This window comes from Blennius ocellaris, assembly GCF_963422515.1.
Source record: "Blennius ocellaris genome assembly, chromosome: 1".
NCBI lineage: Eukaryota > Metazoa > Chordata > Actinopteri > Blenniiformes > Blenniidae > Blennius > Blennius ocellaris.
Window position 1 is genome coordinate 25,028,912 of NC_137650.1, and position 17,165 is coordinate 25,046,076.

General features: G+C 38.8%; 1 protein-coding gene across 1 annotated transcript in view; it reads right to left on the minus strand.

Moving 5' to 3' along the window:
* Positions 1–1,098: 1,098 nt before the first annotated feature.
* plekha7b (pleckstrin homology domain containing, family A member 7b) overlaps positions 1,099–17,165 on the minus strand; it is a gene marked incomplete at its 5' end in the record, with an annotated part of 66,087 nt that continues 50,020 nt past the window's right edge. The window contains 15 exons of the mRNA XM_080500057.1: positions 1,099–1,683; positions 3,112–3,279; positions 5,856–6,004; positions 6,828–6,961; positions 8,481–8,708; positions 10,235–10,465; positions 11,364–11,455; positions 11,596–11,713; positions 11,792–11,983; positions 12,743–12,939; positions 13,126–13,237; positions 13,695–13,796; positions 14,784–14,933; positions 15,086–15,166; positions 16,238–16,309. Coding sequence (XP_080356183.1) covers positions 3,125–3,279; positions 5,856–6,004; positions 6,828–6,961; positions 8,481–8,708; positions 10,235–10,465; positions 11,364–11,455; positions 11,596–11,713; positions 11,792–11,983; positions 12,743–12,939; positions 13,126–13,237; positions 13,695–13,796; positions 14,784–14,933; positions 15,086–15,166; positions 16,238–16,309 — 2,013 coding nt within the window. The 3' untranslated portion in view covers positions 1,099–1,683; positions 3,112–3,124. The remainder of the gene's footprint in view (positions 1,684–3,111; positions 3,280–5,855; positions 6,005–6,827; positions 6,962–8,480; positions 8,709–10,234; positions 10,466–11,363; positions 11,456–11,595; positions 11,714–11,791; positions 11,984–12,742; positions 12,940–13,125; positions 13,238–13,694; positions 13,797–14,783; positions 14,934–15,085; positions 15,167–16,237; positions 16,310–17,165) is intronic.

The following is a 17,165-nucleotide window of genomic DNA, read 5'->3' on the forward strand; positions in this document are numbered from 1 at the left end:
AATTTATCAGCCAGGTTACTGTTTTAGTTTGCCCTGTGATGGGCGGGCGACCAGCCCCGGGTGCATCCCGTGCTCATCCATCGTGAGCTGTGATTGGCTCCAGCGTTCCGTGACCCTGAACAAGATGAAGCAGTATAGAAATGGATGGATGGATTAATGTTTTAGAAAAGTGCATCTATTAAATTCCATATTTATGCCTCCCATTTTAGCAAGGCATCAAAACCTTCAAAGATGTACAGTGACGTGCAAATCTTGTGTCTATCAAACACTAAATGTCCTTTGAAATACAATGACCTTGTGCAGTTCAGTTCTGTGTGACAGTCTTAGAAACAAAATTCTGCAGAGTGAGAATGCTTTACGAAAAAGAAAGCTTAGTTTATTTTTTCATCAATGGAAAAAATACAAAGTGAATGAACGGAAGGCTGATTAGAATTTGTTGACCTTTAACCTTTTAAACATTTTGTTTCCTTCTCAATACACTTGTACACTGTTTCTATTAGGACTTTTGGAGAACGAACCTCAAACCTTCTGCAATCATTCTGGGTCTTCCTGTAATGTCATTGTGGTGAAACATCAGTCCCAGGAAACACTCGTCTTCTTCTTCACACTGAAGGTAGCGCTTGATGACTCAGGTTTTATAACTGGGGTTGGTGTCCTCTTTTGCAGATTATATATGAAGCCTATTAGATGGCTTTCTGGACCTACACAGTGTGCAGTGGTTTGTTCTCTCACCTCACAGTGACAATATCCCTGGTTCAAATCCATTTGTTAGCCTTTCTGTGTTGAGATTGCATATCTCCCAGGCAGTCTGGTTACTGCCAAAGTTGAAAACGCACGCACACGCATGCGTGTGTGTGCGCGCAGTTGTCTTTCTCTTTGTTGGACCTGTCCAGTGTGAGGGTCCCTCACATGAGATCAGCTCCACAATCCTGAACTGGAAAAAGCAATGAAACCTTGAAAATGATCAAATAAATACATGGTTGGAATTAACTGAATACAATGTTAATATCTTTAATATTCACATGTTTAGAAATTGTCACTGCGCAATGTTCCCAAGTCACACCAAAAAAATATGTTAAAGGTTATTTTCATCCTGGTGTAGGCAAAAATAAAATTTGTTTTGGCAAGCCTAAGGGAGACTGGCAGTGCTACAGATACATACACATGAGAATTCAAGTGGTTTGGTGTAAGAATATCATCTGAGTGTTGACAAAAATACTATCATCATGATGCATTGAGTACCTTTCTTTTCAAACATTCTGTACCTTTAAGAAAGAAAAAAAAACGTTTTCAGTTCAGATTATGCTGCAAAAAAAAGAAATTCAGGCTTATCTTGAAAATATCATACAGTGTACAATTCAAAGTGCAATAATTTGTAAAAAAAACAAACATTTTTTTTATTATCATGAGATTAACATTGTTAGACACTTTCATAGTTAATAAGCACAGCAGCAATGCTTTTTTTTTTCTCAGGACAGTCGCTTTCAGTAGCTAGAAAAACATCATGGAGTAAAAGCTGCATGAGCCTCACAGATCAAGTTGCATGATTAATGTCAGTTTTTCTTTTCTCCTATTGCTGTATAAAAGGATGTCCCAAAATGTAACAAAATCTCCTTTCCTTGAAGAGGCCAGTGGCTCTTTGTGATCGTGGAATAGCACCTCAGTGTCCAGAAATTGCTTGAGCTGACAAGAGATAGGAGAGGGAGACAAAGTAAGAACAAAAACAGGAAATATGAAAAACAAGATAATCATGACAGCAGAATCCATCAAAACACTATAAAGCTACAACCTTTTTATCGGTTTCTGTTCTGTTTACACAAATTCAACAAAACTTAGCAGAATTTGCAAGTGAATGTAACTTCCACATTATCATTACATTCATCACCACTAAGATAAACCTAAAAATATTGTATAATATGTAATGACAAAAATATATTTGCCATGCTGATCATGCTATTACAGCGCAGGGAAACACTCTCTAAAAAGTAAGTGTGAATGACTCCAAAAAATGCAATATCTAATATTATTTGAACTAAATGAGACAATTTATGAGGTAGTGGTTTACAGGAAATACATTTTACCCATTTTATCTTGCAATTGTTATTGATTCCTACAATTAAAATTACATTACAATCCTGGAGAAAACGGGCTCCAAAACTCTCCCAAACTGTACTTTTATTTAAATGACAGTAATCACAAATAGGTTGTTCTATCATGGAGGGACCACCTGTATTGATTTCTGCTATACTCTGTATTTTAAACTTTATTGACTCTACTTCACATCAAAGTTCGCTTTATACAGCAGATCGAAAAAAATCTGCTGTGAAAATTGGGGAAGAAAAAGGAATGACAGAAAAAACAAACAAACATGCAACAGCACAAAAATACTTTGAGTCGAGGCTTAAAACGTCACTCTTATATTACAAATATGTTATCACACCAAAAGGTTAAAGCTCAAATAAGAATGGATGAACACTTTGGGACTGTCTACGTTGATTCTTTTAGGATGTTCATTGTTGTCAACAATGTTTTCTGTGAGATTTGATATTGACTTTTAATTATAGAGCCATCAAATCCACAAGGTTTCTTTGTTCATTTACAGTAGCAACAGTATGAGTGGTTTTAAAAAAATATATATTTTCTTTTCCTATCGTTTTGCTGCCAGACTACAGATGGGAAGCTAATTGGTGCTGAGGAATGCAGCTGTGCAGAGTAGTGAACTGTCAAGGTGCTAAATCAAAAGGTGTCTCTTTTGTTAATTACACACAATGCTACAAACAGTCATGTTCGTCTGAGCTCATCCTTTCCTCATCCATCCATAAATATTTTGGCAGTGTTACAAATAAAAAAAAAAACAACAAAAAAAAAACAAAAAACAATTTACACACAATTATCACAGTGGGACGAGCAGACTGCCTGCAGATGTTTGTTTTGATTATAATGGGAGCAGAGGCAGGGCTTCTCTAACCTCGACAAGACGCGTTTCCCACAATCACAACAGAGTAGCGAGCATGTGGCGAGGTGCACAGCGCTAGCCCCCCCCCCCCCGTTTGACAGAATTAGTGAGGTCTCTGCAACATTAGCACCACAATACATGCAGTTAGGCCTTACTTTATTCTTGGGATTACACAAATGTGTAGTGAATCCCGTTGTTTATAGGAGAAGGAGGCGCCACAGTTACAGGAGGGAGAGGAGGAGCAGGGGGAGGAAGAGGAGGAGGAGGAGGAGGCGGAGGAGGGGGCAGAGGAGGAGGGGCAGGGATGTTAACCTGTGGTGGGACTATGAGGAGGAGGAGGAGGAGGAGGAGGAGGAGGGAGGACAAAAAAGAAGAGGAAGAGAAAGCATCACAGGTGGTTAATGAGCCATCACTTCAATCGGATTTAAAGACCTCACTGTAAGTAAAACAGAGCTTCAACACAGTGTTTTCAGAAAATAAACAGCATCACAGGGAATATGTTCTTCTCTATCAATTAGACTTAATTTACTGCTATAACTTCTGCTTGTAAAGAAAGACAACTTCAATATGAACCCAATATTGTCATTCAGTCATCCCCTAGAGCCGCACACTAAGGTAGCAGTTAGTCCAAAAATATGCATTTGGGGTTAATTGGGAACTGTAGATCTGTGTGTGGAATGTTGATCTGTCAGGAGTGTACCCTGTGGATGGATGGATGGATGGATGGACGGAAGGACGGACGGACGGACGGACGGACGGACGGACGGACGGACGGACGGACGGACGGACGGACGGGTGGATGGATGCTTATAGAGTACATAGAGTTTTTGCTGCTCCAAGGTTAGATTTGCACATGTCAAAGAAAACCATTGAAGACAATTTCCAGAATAAAATCCATACACACGTTCAAGGCCAATTCAAAGTTACCAATTAACCTCAAATGGACTGTTAGTGGAAACATCTGGACAGACAATGCAAAACATGTTCACGCACAGAGAGCATATGCAAACTCTGCACAGAAAGCCTCTTGTCCAGACTCAAATTTGTGACATTAGCTCTCCAATTATCTCCAATTATTGCAACACAGTGGCATCCAAGTCTAAACAGAAAACGAGGGGGGGGGGATGGCACAGTTCAAATTTCCTGCTAAGTAAATGACAAGAAATGTAAATAATGTTCCGCTAATCTATCCGAAGACACAGTCACCAGTTGACTGAGCACAGTACATGGAACTCCACACAGGAAGGCCAAGGGGTCATGTGCTCGCTGTGTGTTGGCGTCACTGTGATGAATGAATATGATATTCTTCAAGTCATTTTTTTCCCATATAACTATTGAAAGTATTAGAAATGGTGGTTAATCACCATTGTTATGCCTTTTTTTTTGTCTGAACATCACTGCCAAAAAAACAAAGAGTGTACCATTATCTAATTTGTTATTTTGAATTTAAATTTAGCTTTTAAGAGAGAACATTCTTTAATATCACTGCTTTTGAACTTTCTAGTTTCGCAAAGCATTACTGAGAATAAATATGTGAAATGTGTTTGCTATGTAAATGTATCATCACCGAGTTATAAGATAATGCAGAATAAACTTTTGTTGTCGACTCCATGAACATGGTGCAGATGTAGGTGCTCTGTGTTTTCATACTTCCAGTCAGTATAATTTGAAGGGAGCTAACGAGAAGGAGAAAAAAGTCTCTCCGAATGTAAATGGCTGCCAGTAAAATCTGCTTTATCCGTGGTTGCCGGCTTACTGTGATCAGCTTGCAGCAGTGTGGTTGGCACTTTTGTATTTTTCATTACTTGAACTCCAACCATCAGGTTGAAAGATAAAAGCATTGAATAGATGAAGAGGAAGTTCATACTTTGTAAAATCCATTTTCAGCACATTTGAGATTTGTTTCAATATTCCTGACAGGTAATCACAAATAGCCAAATTATTTATTTTTTAGAATAACAAACTCAACAATCAAAAACACCGTTCTAATCTATACTGGATGTAATTGTAGTGACGAATGCTCCGGTTTTCATGTGAGCATTAGTGAAGTCTCTCATGCATAATACTGTGAAAAGACTCTTTTAATTTGGAGATTTAAAAGTGAAGCAGCATACCTCACTTTAACACCAAAGGGAAAGAAAGCCATTGATTCACTCTCCTTTGACAAGATGCCACCAGTTATATTCTCTGGCATTTTTCAGTGCTGGAAATAATGTTATAATTGTTGACTTTGCTTCACTGTGCATATTAAGCTTCCACACAAGCTGACAGCTTGAGTGTTACCATGCGTGACAGATATATGTGTGCATAGGTGAGTGTGTGTGAGCAAGGCAGATCGACTGACAACCTGCTGCAGCTACAGTGAAAATTAACTCGCCTGTCTGCCGTGGAGTATGAAAGGGATGAGATGTGAGCGCAGTGTCTTTTATGCAGGTTCAGAGCCACGTTCAAAGCAACAGCAGCCGTATGCAGATGGAGAGGAGAGTTTGACTGGGTCATTGATCAGTGCACAAAATGGCCTCATCAAGCGATTCCTCCCCTGTCTAAAAGACTTTACACGGATTGCAATTAGAGACGATCTGAGCTCCTAATAAGGAATAATGTTCGGTTATTAGGAAATGAGCAGCCCTATTGCTTGGCTTTCCACCTTACGCTCTTCTCATCAATCTAGCGTTCTTGAAAGGCTGCTTCCCTCTTGTTTTCCCTCTTTAACCCAGAAAATGTCAGTTTGATACCGGGAGGAATTTTATCTAAATTGACAGGATGGCTACTTTTCATTCACTGTAATTTTTTATTTATTTTTTTTTACACTACACTTACCGAGCAAATACGTTGAACCGACTATAACCTGTAGGTGCAAATGAGCAGAAAATAGTTTCAAGCAATACAAATCACAGACCTGCAACTAGTTTGCTCTTGAGCGAGGCCTCAGAGGCGAGAGCGTAGGACATGGTGATGATCCTCTCCTGCTCCTGCAGTGCCGAGTCAAGTGCCACCAGCCCCACCTCCGGCTTGTCCACAGCCACCGCTGGCGCCAGGTTGTGGACACTGGAATGAATATAAACATCACAATGACAAAAAATGATGCCCGAGCAATTTGAAAATAAATTGATTGCTGGAATAACTTGACACTTTCTATACAAGGACTGAGTATCAACATCATACTGGAGAGTTCCCAGTGCAGCAGATGCAGCTGTTATTGAAAGTGTTCAAAGGAACACTAGTTTGGATTACCACATACGGATTTGTATGGGGATATGGTTATTCAATATTTCACAGCAATTATTGTACATTGACAAACCTCAGGTATTCCATCCATCCATATACTAACTGCCGCTTTATCCTGTTCAGTGGCTGGAGCAATTAGATCTTTTTGAGCTAGAAATGGCAAAATATGTAATTTTGAGTAATGGTTGTCACCATCTGTGTAAATGGAATATAAGAGTGCCTTAAATTGTTGAAAAGTCCTTATGAGTGGTTACTGTGGTGCTCGTTCAATGAATGCCCTTAATAGTAATAGTTTAATATTTTGATATAATAACGACATACTAAAACACTTAAACCTGACCGGTTTCTGAAATGTGAAATCCATATAAAATTACCTTCCTAAAGCCACTAAAAAAATAAACATTTGAAACTGATTGTTGTTTATCACAAATATCATAATATTACTGAAAACTTCAGTCTTCAGTATGTCTGACTCCTGCCATTGGGTAGAAAGACCATTGCCATAGACTCTACGCACAACCCCCTTCAGTACAGAGACATGAAGAATCATGAAGCCCTGAATACTAAGTAATTTAATCACCGTAACTCAGTTTATCTAAAATACTGGAAACACCCAAACAGAACCTGAGCATGATCTAAATACCTGGACTTTGCCAAGATGTTTTTGATGCGTTCCACCTTCCGATGGCGGTCCTCAACCTCCTGTGGGCTGAGCGCTTCCTCGGGCTCTGAATCCACATAGCGCTCGGGGATCAACACCTTCTGTGGCTTGGACAACTGGAAAACAAATGTAGGGCGTGTCGACACTTTACCTACTGTAAAATAATCCTCACTGCAAGGTCATACCGTGTCAGAATTTTGAACATCTTCAAAACGTCTGACAGATTTAGGTAATGATCAGGGAATGTGGTGAATTAAGAAATTCTTTAAAAATTATGCAGAGTTTGCACAGTTTGGGGTTTATTTTTAAAGTGAAATGTACAACAAATCTATCAAAGCATGTATGATGTGTGTCTACATGCTTTTTAGATATTACCTATCACTGCCGCTTTTAGAGTGAAACTTGTAAACCAGTACATAAATACACATACTGTATGTTGCAGTGATCGCTGGTCACTGTACAAATCCAATGTCTGCAGCACAAAAAGTATTTTATAAAATGTAGATGTTCTGCCAACAGTTGACAGCTGTGCTTCTCTTTTACACATTGTGCTGAAACACTGTGGCTCTTTCAGTTCACATCACAACAGTCAGCATGCTGCTTTTGGACAGAATTAAAGAGGAAATACCAGATTTAGAGTGATTATCTGCACTGCCGATGTGACTGGACTTTTTAATGCTACATTTATAGCATTTGTTACATCATGATTAAACCATTTCATACGATTCAACCAAATAAATACCTTTCAGTCTTACCTGTATTGGGAGTTCGAGCTTCATGGTACTTTACAATGTACAGTTTCAAATGAATTTGCTCACTATGAGTGTAAAAAAATGTAATTTGAGGCACAAGCAGGACTTAAAAACCATGACAGTAAAGATTCTACAGAACATCACAGGGAAGTTTTGCAACTTGGACTTGGACAGCTCTTTTTTTAATGATATTAGATCGTCACATTACTTTTCCTTCCGTAATATAATGGAGGATACTAACAGAATGTATTTGATTAGTAAATCCATATGATGATTTAAATGTTTAATTTCCTTAAAAAGAAGCTGAAGGTCTGCAGTCACAGCCTTGTTTAACTGTGAATCCATTATAGTCATGTAGAGCCAAAATGTTGAAAATTGTGTCAAATATTTATGGGCCTGACAGTGAGTAACACTTTAAAGCTCAAAGCCTGAATCCCACATAAAGTGAAAATGGACTTTCAATGAAGCAGAATAAAAAAACCCACTACATGCCAGTATGTGCAATATAATTAGAGATATAGATTTGAGGGTTGTAATGACATGCATGCTATTAAAGGTATTTTAATCGAAGTAGTGAAGTATTTAACATTTCCAAGTAAAATAAGCAGAATGGGAAATAAATTACTGGAAGTATTTTACACTTCCTTCCTTCCCTAACAATTTTATTAGCTCTTATTCTATTCAGGTATACTTCCCAGGTTGGCTTCAGCCATTAAAGAAGTTTAAAGTTTAAGAGAGTTTATTCGAAAACGGCAAAAAAAATTACATGCCTAAATATTTTAAACACAGACTGTATGTCTTGTCTGGAGTTAAACCTTTATTGTATTTAATTGTTGTTAACCTCATCAGATTGTATGTCTCGGCTCAGAGAGAGAAACTGTACCTCTTTGTTGAGGTCCACGTCGTAGTCCAGCGGCTCCAGGTCGACCTCCTGAGCAGGCGGGGTCATGGCGCTGGAGCGGAAGGTCAGCCATTCATCAGAGTGCGATCGGGGTCTCTCTTTGTGCTCGGGAGGTCTTTCCTCCCCCTGGACACTCCTAACTCCCTGAGCCTCTTCACCCTGAACAGCTCTCTCAAGCAACTGCAGGTCAAAGTCCTGCTCTCTCTTCCACTGGACAACGCACACAAGAAAAATATAAACCATGAATTGAATCACCGAGTGCCAGAAAAAACCTTCAGCTGAAAGAAAATTTAGGCTTCTCCCATTTGTGTTTATTTTGTTCATCCTGTATCATGAATGCATGTGTTTGTGTGCAAAAGGCGTGAAAAGGGGAAAACAAGGGCACATGCATAGATGGGTATGCATGCTCATGTGAAACTCAATACACGTCATGCTCCACTTCTCTACAACACTGGCAGGACAACACAAAGACACGTCACTCAAACTGTCGACAGTCTCACCAAACCGAACCAAACTTCACGGGTGCAATGGAACAAAACGTGCGATGAATAAAAACATGGCAATATGAGCTCTTCAGAAAATAACGTTTATTGTTTTGCAAGCATTCACATTTGAAAATGATTCCCCTAAGAGTCTATCAAAAGCAAATATAAAACACTGAGCAAGCGTTTAACCTATGATATGAAAGGGAGGTCATACACATTAGTGCTGTTCAAATAAAACGCTTCCCCCGCGTAAAGACGGGGATTAGGTAAATGGGTCAACAGCAGGCTTCACTCCTTAAAAGCCCATTTCATCCTTATCTACACTGAAAGTTAAAGCGATGCAGCAAGAAACAATCATACGATGAGGTTGAGATGAGTGGCTTTGAATAGGTATTGCTCAGTGTATCTACATGTTTTGGTCATTAGAAAATGAGAAGGCACTTTCATTCTCTCTCGCTAGCACACGCGCACATATCAATGTGTTGGTTTGAGACGGCAGCAGCTGATGGAGGAACAGAAGGTTTTAGCAGTTAAAGGAGGAAAGACTGGAGCAGACAGGAAGGTGACGTCTGACAACAACAAATACTTCGGTAGGGTCGTAAAGGTTTAGAGAGAAATGGACCACAGCCAAAACAGATCAGTGTGGAAAAGTTATGGAGGGAAAGAGAAAGCAACATTAGTGTCTGAATGAATGAATGAATGAATGAATGAATGAATGAATTGTGAGAAGGCGTGATTGTGAGAAGGCGATCGCATCAAATGTCTTTGAGGTAATTAGTGTGTTATGTTTTAGCAAGCAACATGTATTACTCAAAGTTTTATGCGATGAAAAAACATAGTGACTTTATGTAGATATCATTATTCCAATTTCAACAGTCCTTTAAGTATAACACACAATGTTATTGGGACAGTTTGTAAAGAAACTCATGTTCAAATTCATGTCAATGTATTAATTTTTTTTTTTTTTTCATAAATGATATCACATGTCCAATAAGGAAAAAAGATTGGGGGAAATGTCCACAGCTTTTTAGCCAAATCAGTTTTCGTATGTATTTTATGTTGGCTAGCTGTCTTGTTCATGATTTAAAAAAATAAAATTGCATTACTGTTAATATCATTAGTAAAAACCTGTGCTTTTACTGTATGGCCACAAGTTGATAATGTGTACAATTATGCATTTCTGTCATCCATCGCCACACCTGGATGTCGTCATGCATGAGTGTGACATGTGAGACTGATCTAGTAACATACTGATCCCAAGTCGGCTGAGAGCGGGCGCGAGGAGGAGGAGGAGGAGCGGGACGATGAAGAGGCATGGCGATCTCCGTGACTCAGGGTGCGTTTGCGCTGGCGGACGAGGGCCTTCTGGTGCCTCTTCATCCTCTCCAGCTGCTCGTCGGCGCTCATCTTCCCTCTCTGCTGCTGCTGCTGCTGCGCCGGATCCCCAGAGTACAGACGCTCCAAGGCACTTTTTGGTCTCTCCTGAGAGGAGTGGGAGGAAAGAGAGTTGACAACGAGAGCAAAAGGTGCTGCAGGAGGCAGAGGGATTAAAAGAAAATGAAAACAAACCTGACCAGGGGGAGAACGCATAGTTAATGTGAATAAAGGATGAAATACAAACATGGTACATAATTATTTTATCAAATCACAATCTAAGTGTTTTTTTATTGCCGTTGGTTGGTTGGTTGGTTGGTTGGTTGGTTAACGGGATGACCCAAAAACTTCAAGACTGATTGTGATAAAAAAAAATGTGCAGATAATGAGACTCAGGTGATCTAATGTTGTGGATGTGGATCATCTTCTTGGGAGACTGAGACCAGTCTTTCTGAGTGATTTCTTCGTTTTTACTTTTTTAATGAATTTCATTTCATTTCAAAAAAGCGCAGAAGAAAATACAACATTTGACTCCTTGAGGGAACATTGATATCTATAATGTCATTTAAAATTGTTGTTATGATTTAGTGTGTATTCACTGCAACAAAAACAAGACATATAACATGCTTAACTTAACTTTACATTATTGTGTCTTAAATACTACAATACTGCTAAATACTGTTAATTATTTTTACTGTGCTAACAATAATAACGCTATTGAGCTAACATGCCAGTCGCCATCTACTTCTATTGTCAACATTTTCCAAGTGTAGTGCTCATTTTATCAGAATATATTGTACTTGTCTGTGGTGCAAAAACAAAAGCATGTGAAAATAGTGAAGGACTTCAGAAAAGTCAGGAGCATTGATCTTAGATCCAAATATGCAATAATGAATAATGTATCTCTGTATCTATTTCCCATGAATTTTTACTGATATAATCTCAAATCGGATATCTACCCATTAATGCATTTATTCCTTTCATTTCACTCAAGTCTGAGACTCACCTTCCCGCTGGCTGCTGAGGTGGATCTTCGGAGGGTCACATATGAGGCGATGCTCGATGACTGATTTACTCTGAGAGAGGATCCAGCCACACCTGAAGGGACAACAACAAGTATTTAAAAACTGCTCTCTCAACATGGCACTGAAGTTAAAAACTCTTAATGTATGCGAAAGTGATGGTACAAAAATGTGAGCTGTACAACAAAGCGTCTTTGACTTCTATAACATCCCGACCTCTGGTTGGTAATGTCTGATAGCCTCCAGCATGCCCCGATGGGCCAACACTGCCGTGGCTGGCTCCATCTCCAGCACCCATGAGCTCTGGGTCACTCAGGAAAGGCCTCAGTTCCACCTACGAGACACAGACACATCAGATTAGAAAGAAGCAAAAAATGCATAAAACTAAAACAAGGCAATATGCTGTATGTACCTTACTGTCTCCATTTGTGAACTGGCCAATCTCTCGGTCCCTTTTACGTTCGTCGGACTGTCGTTTGAGGCCACGTACAGAGGTGTGTCTGATGACCGTGGTCTCCCGGGGCAATGGAGGCACAGCAGGAGGATGCTCATCAGGACTGTAGAGCTGAGGTAGAGGAGGTCTTGGAGGCACATCTTCCTCACTCTGCACACAAAACAACTGCACATAATTAAACCTCAGAGGTTGCAAACAAGTATCCAGCCCACAGGGACTGCTCTTTTCAAAAGGCCATCATATTATTTATATATATTATATATATATATAAAATATAAAAGGAAAATCTGTGTTGTGATGACTTTCACTAAAGTTGAAACTGTCAACATAAAAATACTGGAATGTACTTAAAATACTTTGATAGAAAAAGCATGAATATACCCACCTCTAGTATAGTACATAAAAACTCAAAGGTTTGCCTATTTTTTTTAAAAACAGATAGCAAAACAACAAATTCACAAGGAAGTAGAAGAATAATAAGCTGAGTAATTAGAACACATTACTTTAACAGCCAAAATTCAACTTCAGTTGGAGTTCATTGTTGCACATCACGTCGTTCTCCATCAGCTTGTTTTCAGACTTGATTTATATCTTCTGCTGTCTCGTAAGCAAAATATTGCAATCAAGTATTGTTATTGGAAGAAAGTTCTGAAAGCTCACTATAATTACTCTGTGCTGCAAGCCAAATAAATGTTTTCAGTTTTAGAAAAAGTGATAAAACGATGTGGGAACAATGTCACAAAAGTGATATTTCTCAGGAACAACTTAGGAAAATGTAAAGATGCCATTGTCCTGGGTTTTGATTTTTGATTAAACCTAAAAGACAAAAGTGAAGCTTGCAAATAGGAAAAACAACTTGGCCATTCAGCAGTGCAGCTGAACTTTACCTCTGCGGCAGAGGTTACTCACCCATTTAATCCCACTGATGATGGTAGTAGAGTGGTGCAATGGCTGTTGGCTGGGACTTGAGCAAAGGGTGGGGGTGTGGCTGCTGGGACTGTGCTGCTGCTGCTGCTGCTGCTGGGACAATCTCATTTCCATAGCAGACGGGCTCCCAGACACAGAAGGCACTGATGACACCGACACTGAAGGCACAAATTTCCTCTCTGGGGAATTCCATGTACATGAAGAAATGCACACAAGCTGTGAGGACACCTCCGTGTTGAAGTTATTCATTGGTATAGCGCAAATAATTAAGCTTTAATAAGAAGATGCAATTGTGAGGCCTTGTGGTTTTTATGATATGGCTGACTCAACAAATATGATCTATTGCATGGCTGCACTTGTCTCACCTGGGTTGGTAACAGAGGAGATAGTGACTTGGTAGTTGGCTTTACTGGTGCTGAGGCCTGCAATGACATCCTCAATCCTCCACAGCTCTTTCCTGATCTGGACTTTTTCTTGCTGCTCACACACACGACACCCACATACACCTTTTCATTAATCCAAAAATCATTGCATGGAAAGTTCTTATTTGCAGCTGTGAGACAATGAAGTACAGATATTTCAGTATTGGAAGATTTTTGACATATTAGTAGTTTTCTGACAAAATTTGTAATATCATTCCTTATTGTTGAAGACCTATATGATATATCTTTACTTTCTACATTATCAAAACTGTAAACTGAGAACTTTTACCAGTGTTTCCAGTGGGGTTTTTTTTACACTTGTATCTGTACTTCTGGTACAGATCTGGTCGTTTGGCTCAAAGAAAAATGTTTTTATTTTTTTTATTTTCAATCGGAGATCAGTTACAAAAAAATATTTGAGTCTGTGCAAATGCATGACCCTCAAATCATTCCTTCATACACCCATTTGTGAAACTGAGTGACTGCTAACAGATAATCAGTGAGTCGGGCACCTGAGAGAGATCAATGCGGTTCATCTGTCCCTGCAGGGCCGACTTCAACCAGTCCACGTCTCTCTCCAGCCGACTGTACTCATTCCAGGCATTCTCCATCTCCTGAACATGACATAACACACTCCACTGTTTAATCAGACAAGAAATACCTTGCTTACCTCATGAATTAAAATGTTGAAGATTTATTCGTTTCGCATGGATATTCACGCTCAAACTTTCCACTGAATCTCATGTGCTGTAGTTTCATACAGAGCCAAAGTTTTGAGTTAGACTCAATAAATTTAAGGGTGTATTGCAGATAAATTCAAATGTAAAACATTAAAAATGTTTCACAAATGTCATTTAATGGTTATTATATTTAGAAAACAGTGCTGTGAGGAAAAAGTGAGCGTGTGTTTATACTAAATCATGTCAAGTGTCACTCTCCAAGGTTGCAAAATACACTTCAGTTTTGTCTGATCTGCTATATGTAAATGTAAATGTTCTCCTCCCCATGTGGTAAAAAATAATATAACGGGGGATGTGTGGATCAGAGGGAGGGTCTATCTCTAAATCCCTCCGAGCCAACTCCACCCTGTATATTGGACACTGAGATGATCTGAATAATATTATAGTGCTGAAAAGATTTCTTTGACGTGCATTGCTAAGAACAGATTTCTTTTACTCTGGGTAATTTAGTGGTAAAAACATCTTTTGTAATTCATATTTTCATGTAAAAATAACACAAATGTACAGTATATTTGATGTAAGTCAACATCCGGACAAAAGCCTTTTATCTGAGAGACACTGAAATGTATTTCTGTAGCGTTACTTTCTTTGTAACCTTGGGTTTGTCCCCGAACACTCATTTTGATCATCACAGTCAACCTGAAACATTCTGCCAGTTGCACATACCATCAAAGAGGAACAACTAAAAATAGAGTACACCTCGTTTCCATTCGATAAAGCACCATGGTGCAGTCTGATTTCTTCGCCGTGGAGTACCTTACTTAAAAAGTTACATGCATTTCATTGAGAAACAGGACATTGTATATGTAAATATAGAACAGCCTAAGAAACTGTAACGAAGTTGAGCAGCTTAGGTCTTACTGTGGAAACTTGGGAGATTTCAGCTCTGATGTGGACTACATCCTCTTGTAGTAATTTCTGCTGATAGGCGATTTTCTCAGCATGAGCCGGCTGATCTCTGTACTCCTCCATCTGCTGGTGTGAAACATCCAGCACAGACTCCAACTTGTCCTACATTGGGACATGAAAGACACCGTCACAACACCAGCAGCCTTCATGGACCACACATCAATCCAGGCCGACACTTTTACATACATTTTAAATATGGTATCAAAGGAAGATTAAAAGGAGTTTTACAAACAGAATGTATGAAAACAAAGCACCTTGTCGTCCTTCAAAGTGCGTATCGTCTCCTCCAACTCCTGTAAAATCTTGTCTTGTTCACACAGTCGACTTAATTTCACCTAAAATAATGAAAAATAAAAATGCAAAATGTTTTTTTTTTTTTCTCCATTTGTATTAATATCTTATTTTTTGGGGGGTAAAAATATTACAGATGTGAAAACAATAGAAAACAGGAACTATTTAATACAACATCTGATTTCACAAGATTCACTATTTTTTCCCCAGTTCAACTATGTTCTCGATATAAGACGATTCAATCATTTACTGTAGTCTTTGCTGTCTGTCAATAAGATTCATCTGCCTAAAAGCCCTAAGGAGTTCTTCTCATCAGCGCAGTGGGAAATATCAAAAGACCCTATACTCTCTAGTGTGTGGGGCAAAAGTCTGGTAATGCCCATTATGAGCAATCATAATCAAAAATCCATATTTTCAAATTCACTTTTGGAGAAAACCGTGTTTACTGAGAGTGACAGATTTGTTTTCCCAGAAATGGGTTATGTGTTTATGAAAACAACATAAGACTGCCTAGTTCACAGTCTTCCTCACACAGTGTATTTTTCTCTCAGATCTATTTATCATTCTGTTCAATTAATAATTAAGCTGTTTTTATTTTTGCTGCCACATATTGTTGTTTTTAATTGCATGAAATATTCATTGTTCAGACAAATTTACTGGCAATTTCTTATAAATTGTTAAAATGGAACAATGCTAATGATGAAAAGCCAGGACATCCATCTTATTTACCTCCGTTCAGCAGAAAACAAAGCACGAGAAAAACGCGATCAGGAAAATCAAACTGAAAAATTTAACAGCTCGACATCTAAAACTCCCATTACATGTATTTTTCCCTTTAAATTGCAGGAAGGAAAATAAAAGCTGTGGTCGATACTCTCAAGCCCTCACTGTGCAGTGTAGATGGGTGTCCCCACAGTGTTGCAGTGTACATACGTTCCCTTCCCTCTGCAGCCTCTGTTTACCACAACTTAGGAACACGCACACACAAATAACTGCACTAAAAACACAGAGTGAAGTCATAATAAAGTCCACTCTGTAGTGGATTGTCAGAAGTCGGAAGCATACATCTTAAAGAAAAAAGGCAGAGAATCCTGGGACTATAATCATTCACTTACATCTGCGTCACTTTCTGCTATTTTCACTGGCCTTGATGGTCTTTCCTTTTTCAAACTCTCACGTCCAGTAACCTGAAATTTACAATAGTCACAAATGAAATGAAATCACTTATTATTAAATGACAAATTTATCTGTCTATAATAATCCTTTCAATCACCAGATAAGCTTAACTCATTCAACTTCCGACATACTGTCAGTCAAGTCAAACTAAATTATGCAAAAGAAAAACATGAGCTTGTATAACAAAACCTTGAGCAAAAGCATTTATGCAGCAAAAGTTACTGTATCTTTGCATTTGGTAAACACCTTAAACTCCAAAGCTGCTTTTTGCTGGCTGATTATTACAGAAAGTTAAACAACCAAGACCTTTAAATGAATGGCAGGAGAAGGAGATTATTCCAGATCTCATCACTCACGAACATGATTGGACGTAGGGAGAAAGTTGTGCCGTCAATAACCTATTCCTCCCTTTAAAAGCTTATGTGTGTCATCTGTGTAAATTTTGAGATTCAAATTATTAAGGCCTCAAATAACATTGAAGGTGGTATGTGCAGTCCAGATTACGAATACTCGAGACTGTGCATCAGTACACCTGATAGGAAACTAAAAAACAGCTACAAAATTGTTTCCTCGGAATCTTTTTCTTTATTATTCACTAGAAAATGTGGGCCCACTCACGAGAAGGCATTCACAATTACTACAACATTTGCTTGACAGTCTGAACATTATGAAAATATACACTGAGAAAACTACAACATGAACTTAAGTCCCAGCCTTGGCTGTGAGTCACCATCATGAAACTAGAGGCCTTGAATTGCAGAATCAATTCTGTTGTTACAATCAAAGATTTTGTTTATCTCCTCAAACTGAACGCTGGTCCTTCTCATATGCTTCATAAGCAAAGCAAGAGAAAGTTTTCAATGTTGA